General features: G+C 45.6%; 1 protein-coding gene across 2 annotated transcripts; it reads left to right on the top strand.

The window, feature by feature from the left end:
- The first annotated feature begins 5,506 nt into the window (after positions 1–5,506).
- serpine3 (serpin peptidase inhibitor, clade E (nexin, plasminogen activator inhibitor type 1), member 3) lies at positions 5,507–13,050 on the top strand. 2 transcript variants are annotated; one of them, XM_088353405.1, is made up of 9 exons: positions 5,507–5,738; positions 6,936–7,229; positions 10,246–10,458; positions 10,894–11,181; positions 11,377–11,575; positions 11,699–11,799; positions 11,922–12,008; positions 12,103–12,186; positions 12,912–13,050. In XM_088353405.1, the coding sequence occupies exons 2-9, from the start codon at positions 6,947–6,949 to the stop codon at positions 12,962–12,964; spliced, it is 1,308 nt and encodes a 435-aa protein (XP_088209531.1). In that variant the 5' UTR covers positions 5,507–5,738; positions 6,936–6,946; the 3' UTR covers positions 12,965–13,050. The 2 variants fall into 2 exon arrangements, with proteins under 2 accessions (XP_088209531.1, XP_088209530.1); XM_088353404.1 differs by having other exon boundaries at positions 6,842–7,229.
- The last annotated feature ends 292 nt before the right edge of the window (positions 13,051–13,342 follow it).

The raw sequence follows: 13,342 nt of genomic DNA, 5'->3' as shown, positions 1-13,342 counted from the left end.
CAAAGTAGGATGCTGAAAGTCATTGATTCCAGGCCAGGGGTTTGCAGCCCCCAGCTTAACATGAATGTTCAAGAAACAGTGTGTATTACCCCTGGATCATCCTATAGCAAACAAAAACTTTAAAAATGATGTCAATGTACAGAGATACCCAGAACGAGATACGACGTCTGATTTATTTCGTTATTGTTAAATGAATGATGACTTTTTTGCGACATTGCGTCGTCCGTCGTGTATTTTTGATCAAATATATCAATAATCCTCACTCACGCGTGAAAAGAACTACAGTGTAACCTCAGTTCTCGATCATAATCCGTTCCAGAACCCTGTTCGAAAACCGATTTGTTCGATCACCGAAAATCGTTTTTTCCCATTAAAAGTAATGTCAATCATTTTCAATCCGTTCCAACACCCTGAATGTTTACCATGAACGCAAAGATGAAGCTAACCCAGGCTAATCGTACGTTCGCGTTAGCGGAATCTTCCGTACGAAAGATGACGCTAACATGAACGTGTACAAATAAATAATCTGGTCTTTTACACGTCATTTAGCACCCGGGTCTCCACAACAAGTGGTGAGCGGTTAAAGGATAAAGAAAAGAATTAGGAATAGGATTTCTTACCTTTGTGGTGGTCTGCAGAAGCCATGCTCTAGTCCCTCGAAAGAAGGGAAACTCGCACACCTTCTTCATATTTTGCCTTTATTTCTTTCTTAAATGCAATAGTTGTATGCACTACTCTTCTTTTTTCACCTGTAGCAACTTTGCTGCTTGCACCGACCTTCTTTCGAGGCATCATTAGGGGCTAAAACACTCCGTTCACCGATATTAAAAGCGAAAGCGAAAAGAAGTGCGCGCGCACGTCATAACAGTTGGTCACGAGGGGTGGGGCAATCTACACGATCTACACCCGTACGCCGCTCAGCATCGCACCCTAGCGTACCGGCGTTTAAACTCCGATTTTTTGAACGAAAAGCGAAGCAAAGAATTTCTTAAAATTTTTGGTCGAGAACCGATATGTTCGAGCCGAGAGGCGTTCGAAAACCCAGGTTCCACTCTACGGTATATTTATTGAACTATGTACAAGTTAATGGCTCTTGGAGGGCCCCGTGGCGGTCGCAGGGCCACAAGCAGCCGTTTAGTTCCCTTGTGCTGGTCAGCTCTGATTTAGAGTTTGGTTCATGCAAATAAGGTCTGTTGGCTTGAATAATGGTATGTGCCAATGCCCTGAATGGTTCTGTCCGGTATATATAGGGCACAGTCTCTACTCCAATCAGGGTGTCACACCAACATACCCCATTTTATCATTTTTTCAATTGGACTGTGTATGTTCACTGTTCAGATATTTTATGAGGAAAACCCATAGAACAAACTCTAAACACCCCCAAATGCCAGCAAACCACTCAAAGAAATTTGGATGAGCAGTAGAGGAAGGCGAATCTCTGCACAAAGCACTTCCCTTTGCTCTTATGCTCAGTGCAGTCTGCGCCAGAGGTAAATACCATGATATCCTCATTGTTTGCTGTAATTGGTGACATTTTGACCAAAGAACTTTGCCCGCACCCCATTTTGAAATTGTGATTTAGGACAAAAAGGGGCCTTGACACTTTTAAGTCACTTTGGGAGTGGTATATTTCAATTGAATGGGAAAAGCAAAGTACAGAAGACCCCCCAGGATACGACATTGATGCATTTTGAGGTAGGTGAAATTGCCATGGAGCGGGGGGAATGAAACCTATGGGAATCGGCCAATGCCCAGTACCCGAGATCAAAACCTTCAAATAAGAAATCGATACACAGTCAATAAAGCACGACATATACGTAATGTATGTCATAGGATTGAATAACAGTGTAAATGAATATGCATATGACGAAATATTGGATTTACCATTGATGTGATGTGGGTGGAGTTAGTTCTGTGGAGTAGCGGGTGGATGCAAAGGCGGGAGAAAATGAAACTGAGTTTAAAAACTTCCACGGCCAGGATTCATCGACCCGCTTCATATTTCTTGATCATCGCAAGCTTCATGCTTCATCTTCTTGCTCCTCTCTTTAGCGTCATTGGAAGTGAATCAACACAGTACAAAAAGAGTTTAGCGTCGACTCGTAAAGTCTTGACGGAGCGCAGGAGACCTCACAGAATGAAGAAACAGAAAGGCATTGTGGGAGGTAATTCGGCCGATAGCACATCTCCGTCTTCGTGATATTGTAGCAGGCGAGCATTTTAAAGGACATTTTAGAGACATAGATTCTAAAAATACCAGGAATGTCTTTGGACACCTTAAAGGAACAGTGTGTAATATTGAGTGCCTCCTAGTGGTACAAAAATCTTTCATTTGGAAAAAAAACACACACATTGATTTGAATACCAGGCTAAAAGGGTTGCTTGTATCCCTTAAGCAGACAGGTGTTAGGGGCAGCATTTCCTGTGGTGTGTCTTGGGCAAGTACAGCCTCGTGTAGAGAAATATTATGACAGAAATAACACAAAAATACTACTTGGGCTATTACGAGAGGAAAAAAAACTACAATTGTTCTATGGAAATATTACAGAAATACTACAAAAACACAAACCGTTGTAATACTACAAAGCTTTATATGATATTTCGTACTTAAAGGGACAGTGTGTTATATTGAGTGTCACCTAGGGGTACGAAAGACTTTCATTCAATAGAATAACATGAATTTGAATACTAGGCATAAAATGATCATACCAATTTTCATTTGGATAAAAAGAAATCATAGGTGAAGAAAGCGTAACCATACCAACCAATGTTTGACTGCCGTCTTGCTACTTATTGTATTTAGACAACAGGGCCATCTAGCGGTCAACTATGACACACCGAGGCTTTCAATATGTAAGCGTTCTAATTGGCGAAGGACAAGAAAGGAGCACAAAATTGCCTTCAAATGGCTTTTCTTACCTTTAGACGTGGGGAGCAGCTGAACGGGGTAGTGTGCTTCCCTCTTGTGGTATTTTAGTGAATTACACTTCCTATTTGGGATGAAGTTTACCCAATCATCCTGGTATCAAGAAAATGAAAACTAATAAGGCATAATACTAATAATAATAAAATAATAAAAACAAATAATAAAAATAAGGCATGACATAGAGAAAGCGTGGAATGTCGCGGGATGATGACGTAGGTGACGAGACTTTGTCAAATGAGTCGCCGACAAAGGCATGGGCACTTAATTCTTTTCATTGTGTATATATCTTTGACCTTTTAATAGGAAATTCCGTGGGGAGGGACAGCAAATCTTTCTAGTTAGTGGGCCACATGAGCAGAGTAGCCAGAAATAGGACTCCTATTTGGGCCTGGAGAGGCTACCGGGCTGTACTCGCTCAAGACACACCACCAGAAATGGCGCTTCTACCACTCACCCAAAAGTACTGTTACTTCACAATAATATGACTCAAGTAGAAGGGTTTATAAAAGACCATTTTGAAAAAGAATGAGCTGAATTGATGTAAAGCTTTTTAAGTCGCCGAAGCGCTTTACAATCTACTTCACCCATTTACACACACACACACACACATGGAGTCAGCCGTTAAATGCGCCTACCTGCTTATTGGGGGCGTAAAGGGTAACACGCGTGTAGATCCTAACGAGTGGGGCTAAAGGCTACGCGCTAACAGCTACACGCTAACACATAGATGCTAACGAGTGGGGCTAAAGGCTACGTGCAGACGTGTCGCTGCTAACAAGTCGTGCCAGCGAGAAGCAGTCACAAATCGGCAACAGGCTAACGATTTTCCATCGACTTTCCACGAATGAACAATACTCGTGTGAGGGTGCAGCTTCGGAGCGGCTCCACTCGGCCACGACTTTTAAGCGAATCCTCAAAGGCGGTTAAAATAGCCAAACATGCGACTCAAGTAAACCTACTCTTACTTTTGAATAAGTAGAAGTCTTCCAGATAATGACTTGAGTAAAAGTCAAAAAGTACACTATTCAAGTACTGGCTAACGATTAGCGGGGGACCCTAGAGACAGCTGAACTGCTCTGATAATGTCTTACCGTTACTGGGTCATTGGGATTTTTAGCATCTAGCCATTAGCATCTACCCGGTAGCATGTAGCTGTTAGCATTAACTGTTAGCATCCACTCATTTGCATGCCTTTTTCTCGTGGATTCCCTTCATGCGGGTCAGTCTTCTATAAAACAGTTTTTGGGGCTCTCTTTGATCGTTCTAGTGTTCCATTCAAATCATTTGCAAATGATTCAATCTTTGTCATCAAAGTGGGATTAAATCAAGTTTTGTATTGCGCGACTAGATCAATCCCCCAAGATGTCAGTATCGTGTCACAAAAAACAATTTAAAATAAAAAAAACCCATAGATTTCATGTTGAAGTTGTATAAACAACTGACATGAGTGGGTTGTGCAACCTTGCCAATTCATTCCAACTTGAATAACTAAGACGTGCTGCCAGAAATCAGCAAAATGTAATTGGATGTCAGCTTTTGGAGACGAATGCTAACGATTCGGTTGCCAGACTCGAGAATTACGTTGCTGGTTCTAACCAGTCCGTTTTTGTGGGTGCACCCCAAAGTCACGCCAAGCACCCCCAGAAACGATAGCATTTTTTAAAACTCTCCTTAGCTTAACAAAGGACAGAAGAGGCTCGAGAAGGATCAAGTACGCTAAATAAAACATTTTAAACACATCAAATAAAAATTTGAACAACGCAACGTCGGAAGTCCCCCACTGCCTTGAAATGGTTCGGTCCATTTTTATTCCGAGCACCGCATCGTGGTATTTCTGCAGTCGTATTTGTGTACAATTTCCATGTCATGTCTTTGTGGTGTTTCTGTTGTAATATTTAAGTGGCAGGAGTTTTGTATGACTGTAGTACTTCTGTCAAAGTATGTTTAAAGTATTTCCGTACGAGTATCTTTGTAGAATTTCTTGAGTGATTTTTAATAGGACTCGATTGTAATATTTCTGTAAAAGTATTTTGTATTAATAGTATTACTGTAGGGGCAGCACGGCGGCGCAGTGTGAGCGCGTATGCGGCACAGTAAAGAAGTCATGAGATTGAACCTTCCTGTGCGGAGTTTGCATGTTCTCCCTGTGCTTGCGTGGGTTTCTTCCCATATTCCAAAAACATGCATGTCAGGTGAATTGGCCGGTCCAAATTGCCCCGAGGTGTGAATTGTCTGTCTCTGCGTGCCCTGCGATTGGCTGGCAAGCAGTTGAGGGTGTCCCCTGCCCGCTGCCCGAAGATCGCTGGGATGGGCTCCGGCACCCCCGCGACCCTACTGAGGATAAGCGGTGCAGATCATGTATTGCTGTAGTGGTGTTTCTATCTTTTGCTATTTCGTTTTGTTGCAGACAGGCAAAGGGACGATAGGGACTACGTTGGCACCCGAAAAGCTTTTTTCCCCGTAGTAATCTATTTACTATGGCTGGCGTGATGAAACAGGCCGCACGTGGCCCGCGGGCCGTGCTTTTCCCACCCCCACTCGTCACGGAGGGCCTTTGCGCCAACGCTGAAAGACGCGGGGACGTCGGGGACGCCGGTTCCGAAGCAAAAGGTCAAGGTCTTTGACGACCGTGGCGTCTTTCCCCGCCCCCCTTCGCTCGCTCCGGACCCGAGTCGGTGGTACGGACGTCGCCGCTGCCGGAGTCCGGGCCGAGGGACCCCCTCCCCTTTAAAGGGGTCTTATGACTCGGTGGAGGAAAGACCGGCGGCAGCAAGCGTCCCGACGCTCCCGGCGACTCCAGGACTCAAATCAGGTGAGCCATTTTTAAGGTTCGGATGGTCCGCGCGTCTCCGGTACGTTGTGCCGTCTGAAATGGATTTATTCTAAAGAAGGAAGACATTGAACACTCGTTGAACAAAGACCGGGCCATGAGAAATGAGCGTTGTCATCAGAATTGTATGATACGTTCATTATGAAATGACATCAATAGTTGATATTATTTCATGATAACAATATGAATTGTAATCATTGTAAATAAGTATGATCTAGACTGTGTATGATTTGATTATAACAACATAAATACAATTATCCTTTTGAGCGAGTGCAAGTCTCCCGGTGCTTTGTGCCAGCAAAATGTTCTAGATGAGGGATCTCGTCTGCACCAGTAAATCGAATAATATATATAATCTACTGTATAGACGCAGCTCGACCTACGAACAAGATTCTGGACGATCGTTCGTAAATTGAATATGTTCGTAAATTTGTATGTTTAAGGTTTATATGAGTAACCTGTATTGTTTTGTACAAAAGAAAATCATCATTTCATAAAATAATATGCTGTATAAAGACTAGTTAAGTTTAACTTACTTTTGAAACATGGGCTTCAAGAGTTGCGCAACTTCCTCCTGTGCAATAAAAAGTGGCCCAAAAAAAAGCGATACGACCATTTTCTCAACCGCATCAAGCTTTCTTATTCCACTTTCGTGTCAAAAGAAACGGCTCGGTTCTTCTTTACATTTTACACCAACCGTATGGAATGGACGCGCAAATTATTAAACAATAAAAACGTGCGTGCTAGAGATACAGTAAAGTATGTTTACCCACAGACTTTGTGGTGGATCCTTAGTGACCTTTCATCCCAACACTGGTAGCGGTGGAAAGAAGCACGACAGTACTGTCGTGTATTAGAAAAAGGTGCACACCATAAAAAATCTAACTTTGGGCAATGTCCGGATATTTTCGACTTCCTGATAAAAATGTTCGTATGTACTGTATTTTGTAGGTCGAATGGTTGTAAGAAGGGGAGTGTCTGTATATCATCCATCTAGCTAGAGTTCTTTCTTTGCAATAATTCACTTAACACGGATGTTTTTGGAACAACCTCAAAAATCAAGAAACTCCTTTTCTTTGTTTCAGGTTGTTAACATTTCAGGCAAAAAAAGGAATAATTACAGTGCTGAAACACTCAAAAGTCCAAGATCCATTTTGAGTGTCGACTGTATTTCTGCAGAACTCGAAAGCATGTTGGGCCTTCCGGGATCGGCCGTCTTGGCCCTACTCTGGCTGGCGTCCCGGCTCGGCGGCGTCGCCGGTCTGCCGGGCGGCCCGCCGGGCGACATGAGGCAGGAGCGAGGCCGCTTCGCCGTGGCCTTGTACCGCGCCGCCGTCGCCGGTTTGAAGCCTTCCGACGGCAACCTGGCGGTGGCGCCGATGGGCGTGGCCGCCGCCTTGGGCCTCCTGCAGCTGGGTGCCGGGGGAAAGACCAGAAGCCAATTGGTGGCCGCGCTGGGCTACGACCTCGACGGTAGGCCGGACCCCGACCGTATCCGATCGCCGTATTTGATCCGGTCCCTTTTTTGCCCTTCCTTGACAAAAAGCCAACGGCGAGCGTCACCGCGATCCCGCGATGACAAACGACCGCACGGCCATTCACAAATATATATGGCACTTACTTGAGGTCGACCCGCGATCGCCCAAAATGAGATCAATACACACATTTTCATTGATCGTTTCTTCCTCATGCCATGAGGCTCTTTAACTCCACCCGGGGGAGTAAAAGCCCACATTAAACCACATATGCATATGACCCTATTTTTATGACGGTGTGTATTTTATGGAGCATTATTTAAATACTCTATATCAACACGTTATATTGGGTATTTCTGTATTCTATTTCTTTTATCATTTTATTTTTCAACACAGGGATACTGCCGGAAGTGTAAATTTCCCTACGGGGATGAATCAAATATCTATCAATCTAAAGTGTTATGGACAAGAGAAAAGCAAACGGACGCCGTCATGAGCGTTTGTTGTCCTCAAGACTAGACATGGCATCGCTTCGCCTGCTTGAATTGAATTCGAGCGAGCGCCATTCTTGGAATCCGTCGGCAGTTTAGGCACCCGGTGACCACAGCCATCTTTGCCATTTTTGAGCTGATTCCGAGAAGCCTAAACAGTCTGTACGTCGGTATCTTCCGACCTCGTTATTTCCCTTCGGCGCCCTTGCCGTTCCTGCAAAATGACCGCCCTTTGAACTTGCGTTCGCGTCCGTGTTCGAGCGGCGCCGTTACAGTCGGACGATCCCGCCTTTACGGAGGGTTCAAACGATTTCCGTCGGCAGAAACGCTATCCCCGTTTTACGGGCCGGCCCTAACTGGACGCTTTCGGTGCCAGGCGTCCGAGAGCGGCCGAAGCGGCTCGGGAGCCGTGATACGCGCCTCCACGCACCGCCGACATAAGCTTATTAGGCGCGCGCCTGCCGGGAAGCCGCCGGGTCCGGGGCTTAACAACGCCTGGCGTCGGCCGGCGCCCGTGCGACACCGCCACGAGGGAGCTTTTTGTCACTCTGCGATGGGAGCTCGAGCGGCCGTTCAACTTCTTTTGAGGATGCCGATTCTGAAAAAAAACGACTGATTTTCAGGTTGTCCTCAACAGAAATCAGTCGGTTCAATCAGGAAAACATCCGCCTCGTAGAAGGCCACTGGCCGAAATGACTTTGATGACGCTTGTGACGCTTGTGGTAGAGCAGTGCTTTTCAAGGAGTTCCCCCCTCAAAAGAAGAAATCCTCTCCAGCCTTTTTTTTATATTTATATTGCTTGAGACAAAACAAATATAGCTCAATAATGGCAGCTTGTCTCCTCCGTAAATACGCACCTCTGGGCACATTTTCGCTCAAGAAAAACTTAAGCATCTAATCAGCCCGATGGGGTCAGAATGTCTCGAAGGGGTAGCCTTATCGATTTGGTTTCAAGCTGTCCGCGGCCAACATTTTGAACATAGCGAGAGCACCGTTCGTCGCCTCCCTCCCTGCCAAGTCGCAGTGACGTGCTACGGGAGGAAACTTTAGTCTATAAGCCCGTCTCTGCATCTGTTAAAGAATTGTTTTTCTTGGGCACGCTCGAGAGAGGGTTTGCTCCATTTGGTGACACCACTTCCGATTCAATGCTTCTACTGCATGAAGACTAAACGGAAACACCGCTGCCCCCTAGTGCAGAAGAGGTGCAATTAAACTTTAGTCTGGAAGGTTAAAAAGAAAATCGTTCCCCAAAGATAAACGCACTTGCGCCTCCCTCGATGGACCCCTCTTTCCCCTCGACAATCGCGCGGAACACGCCCAGGAACCTTCGTTCGAGGGGTCGTGTACCCCCGCCTGTTAGAGTGGCGCACCGGCTGAGGAGTCCCGAATAAATGTCGGAGCCAAATTCATTTAAAATGCCAAAGAAAAGAAAACGAGGGCACTCATCCATGGCAACTGCTCACTTCATGTCAATGATAGCTCGCGCCCGATAGAAATGACTCCCCCTAGAAAATAGCAATGACCCAACACTGATGAGCCATTTTCAGAATTGTGGTCTCCTCAAGTGCTTTAAGAGACCACATTGGTGACCCCTCAACTGTGGTATACAAAAAGAATGAATTTGAAAGATTGCGAGCTATTTTGCTCATTTTAAGTTTTTTTGTAATTAATCAAAATTATTCTTAAAAGGAGAAAACTTTTTTTGTTTACATTTAAATATTTGGATTGAATGAATGTCACTCGTTAAAATACAGCAGAACCCTAAAAAAAGTCCACAAACTTGGTACATTTTTAGGCAATGGAGGAATAATCAATCATTTTGATTATTCATCCATGCATCCATCATCTGCCAGCGCTTATCCTTAGTAGGGTCGCGGCAGTGCTGGAGCCCATCCCAGCTATCTTCAGGCAGTGGGCAGGGGACACACTCAACTGCTTGCGAGCCGATCAAAGGGCACACAGAGACAGACAACTCACTCGCTCATTCCCACCTAGGGACAATTCGAACCGGCCAATTCACCTGACATGCATGTTTTTGGAACATAGGGATGGAGTGTCCAGAGGAAACCCACGCAAGCACAGGGGGAACATGCAAACTCCAAACAGGAGGTTCGATCTCATGACCTCAGAACTGCGCCGCCGTGCTGCTCATTTTGATTCTATTTATATGAAATATCTATTTTTGTTCTGATATTCATGTTTTAATGTTTGTGTTCTGATATTCTATACGTGACTGCAAACTAGAATACTGGATATTTTTTACAGCGGCGTGTTTTGCAAAGAAATGTTTCTCCACTGGTATTTTTCACATATAATTATTTCATGATTGAAAATAGCAAATCGAGCACATTTTCGGATCAGGCCGAAGAACGCCGCGTACGATAAAGGAAGAACGTCTCATAAATCAAACAGGAAAAATGCAAAGAGGGAAATAAAATCGGTTTCACAATATAACGGCGAGCCCCGGTTTGGCCAGTTTTTGTTTGAGAAAAATCAAACAAAACAACTGTTTTTTCCCCGCAGACGCAACCATCAGACAAGCGATGGCGCAGTGGCAGGCGGAGATCAACAACAGCAGCCGTCCGACGGCGGCAAGGGAGACGTGGCTACGGCATACCTGCGTCCTATTGGTCCAGAGCCGCACCGCGCTGGCGGCCGCGTTTGTCGAAAACGTTCGCAGTTGGGCGGACGTCCGCGTGACGGCTGACCGACGGGAACAGAGCGACTCGAACAAAGGTAGCGCTAGCAAGTAGCACCTATGAACCACTAGCACTCAAGCTAACGGTTAGCAAGCGGAATCCGTGGACGAACCGTAGCAAAGTAACGTCGGAAAACTATAGACGACATCGCCGGATCGCCGAGAGGGCGACGGGACAATAAGACCCTTATGAACAACTAGCCCATAGGCTAATTGCTAGCATTACAAAGCACTGTAAAGCTAACAACAGCATTAGCAGACCACAAAGAAACTCCCTCCAGAACTACTCAAACAAAAGTAGCGCAAGCAAGTAGCACCTAGAAACAGCTAGCCCTCAAGCAAACGGTTAGCATCACTCAAAAGTGGAATCTGCGGTAGCAAAGTAGAATCTCAGCAGCTATGGACGAGCATACGCTAGTTGTCACAGCGACACAGTTTTGTACTGCGCATGCTCATTGGCCCCCTGTGTCCAGAGGAGGCGTGGCTACAAGCAGGAAGTAGCAGCGGAGAACTTTCCGGATCGGGAGACGTCCAACGAGCAGAGGCCCCGGCGTCGATACCAAGGTCGATGCCGTCGTCGATACCGCCGTCCTCCTCCTGGCCATCGGGCCAGCAGATGACGCTGTTGAGCACGGTGGCGTTCAGGGGCGCTTGGCAAAAGCAGTTTCACGCCGTCAACACACGCAACCTTCACTTCCTGCTGGCGGACGGCACCGCGCTCAAAGTACCCATGATGCACCAGGCCGCAGACGTCCGCTTCGGTGAGGATCATGTTTTGTCAGCGCTAGCTCGTTAGCATCCGGTAGCTTGCCTTTACTCCTGACTTTGTCCTCGAGGTGCTCCCTTTCTAAAATATGTGCAACGCTAGTTATTAGCCTTTAGCTTAGCTAACGTTTGGAAGTTATATTTTGAGCTAAAACATCTTCGCTCACGACTACGTCGTAACCGCGCCTCAGGTCGGTTCCTGACGCCGTCCGGCCAAAGGTACTCTGTCCTCGAGCTTCCCTACTCTGGGCGGACCCTGAGCCTCCAAGTGGTCCTCCCTTCGGACCGCAAGTCTCCTCTGCCCTCCCTGGAGACTCAACTGAGTTTTGGCCACGTGGCCTCCTGGGAGGCCGGCCTACGGAAGACCAAAATGGACGTCTTCCTTCCGAGGTAACACTCGTCCTCAGGGGCAATTTCCTTACTTGCCGTTTAAACTCCATGGGTGTCCGCTCTCCTTATTTGGAGCGTCTACTGGATTCTTGCGAGTGAATCGGACATTTGATCGTTTTTTAGGTTCAAGACTCACAACAGGTTGAACTTAAAGTGGACGCTTCCCGCCATGGGGATGGCGGACGCCTTCAGTCGCTCCCAAGCCGACTTTGGACGCATTTCAGGTGAGTAATCATTAGTTTCAGGATCGGGTTGAACTTGTCTCTCGCCGCCTTTTAATTATTTATATTTTTTAACGATCCACTCGTCATCGTTCTTTGTTTCTTTTGTCTCCTGACGCGCGCAGCGGAGGACTCCCTCTACGTGTCGGCCGCCTTCCACGACGTCACCATGGAAGTCACGGAGGAAGGAAGTAAAGCGTCTGCCGCGACAGGTAGGAGGCGCCCTCGCCGCACGAGCGTAAAACATGCGGCCGGCGGGCCTGATTTGGCCCGACCAGGGTTTGTATTAAAAAGCATACGTTTCAGCAATGGTGCTCCTGAAGCGTTCCCGCTCTCCCGTCTTCAAGGCGGATCGACCTTTCCTCTTCCTGCTCAGACATCTTCAAACCGGTACGTCCTTCCTTAGCGCGGTTAGCTTAGCATCTCCGTCGACACAATAAGCCCGTAAAAAAAACAAACCACGTGGACTTAGAGCGGGGGTCGGCAACAAGCGACTCTGGAGCCGCATTCAGATATTTGGCGCGCCATAAAAAAAAGTTTAATAATGGAAAATGAGATGGCTTCCGTAAGAGGACAAACATTCTTTGCGTTTTCCGAGGGGTGTCAAACTCATTTTACCTCAAGGGTCACGTAGTAGAAAACTTAACTCTCACGGGGGCCAAACTAGAAGATTAATGAGAGAAGGGAAAAAAAAAAAGAGAAATAAGGGAACCATAGAGAGAGCCAAAGAAATGGAGAGACAAAAGAGTGAGAGAAAAGGAGAAAATGACAAGGAAAGGAAAAGAGGGACACAAAGAAAAGGGGAGAAGAAAGACAGACTTAGGACAGGAAGTGGTAAGGACACAGAGAAAGAGGAAAAAACATGAGAAAGAGCGAAACAGAGAAAAAAAAGAGGACTTGTAAGGAAAAAGAGAAAAACGGAGAAAGGAAAAACATACATACAGTACACACGATCTGTTGTCTTCCTTGTAAGGATGATATAGAGCTTTTCATTTCTTGCAACTCCAAACATGTTTTTTTGGGTTCATTACATCTCTTTCAACGTTTCGGGTTGCCTCCCCTCGAGTTATAGGACTGTGGGTAATGTCGTTTTTGGTTTGTGTCTTTTTCCACAGGTTCCATTTTGTTCATGGGCCGAGTGATGAATCCCGCCGAGCAATCGTTTTAGGATGTTTGTAAAGCGACACACACAGTATTTATTTGCAGGCGCAACATTTTTTGTAAATATGTAAATAAAGTTTTAATACATTTTTACACTTGCTGTGTATTTTGGTTGCTTTATGACTCCCTATATAAAAAAATGGAGGGTTTTTTCACAATTAGAATGAATCATTTGAAACATTTCATTTCTGAGATGAAGCGTGTAAAAGGTTCATTCTTGTACGTTCGACTTTTTGGAAGATGTATCCAATGATTTCATGGTTACTGCATCGCAACATTTTCTTTTGTTTGACTTCATTTGATCATTGATAAATTAGATTTACCGTATATGGTTTTATTTTGAAAAATATATCCAATGAATATAATCGAGCATTCCCTTTCCACC

This window comes from Urocampus carinirostris, chromosome 14 (genome assembly GCF_059441175.1).
Source record: "Urocampus carinirostris isolate Australia breed hairy pipefish chromosome 14, RoL_Ucar_1.0, whole genome shotgun sequence".
Lineage (NCBI taxonomy): Eukaryota > Metazoa > Chordata > Actinopteri > Syngnathiformes > Syngnathidae > Urocampus > Urocampus carinirostris.
Note: the sequence above shows the minus strand (reverse complement) of the source record. Positions and strands in the feature narration are given on the sequence as shown.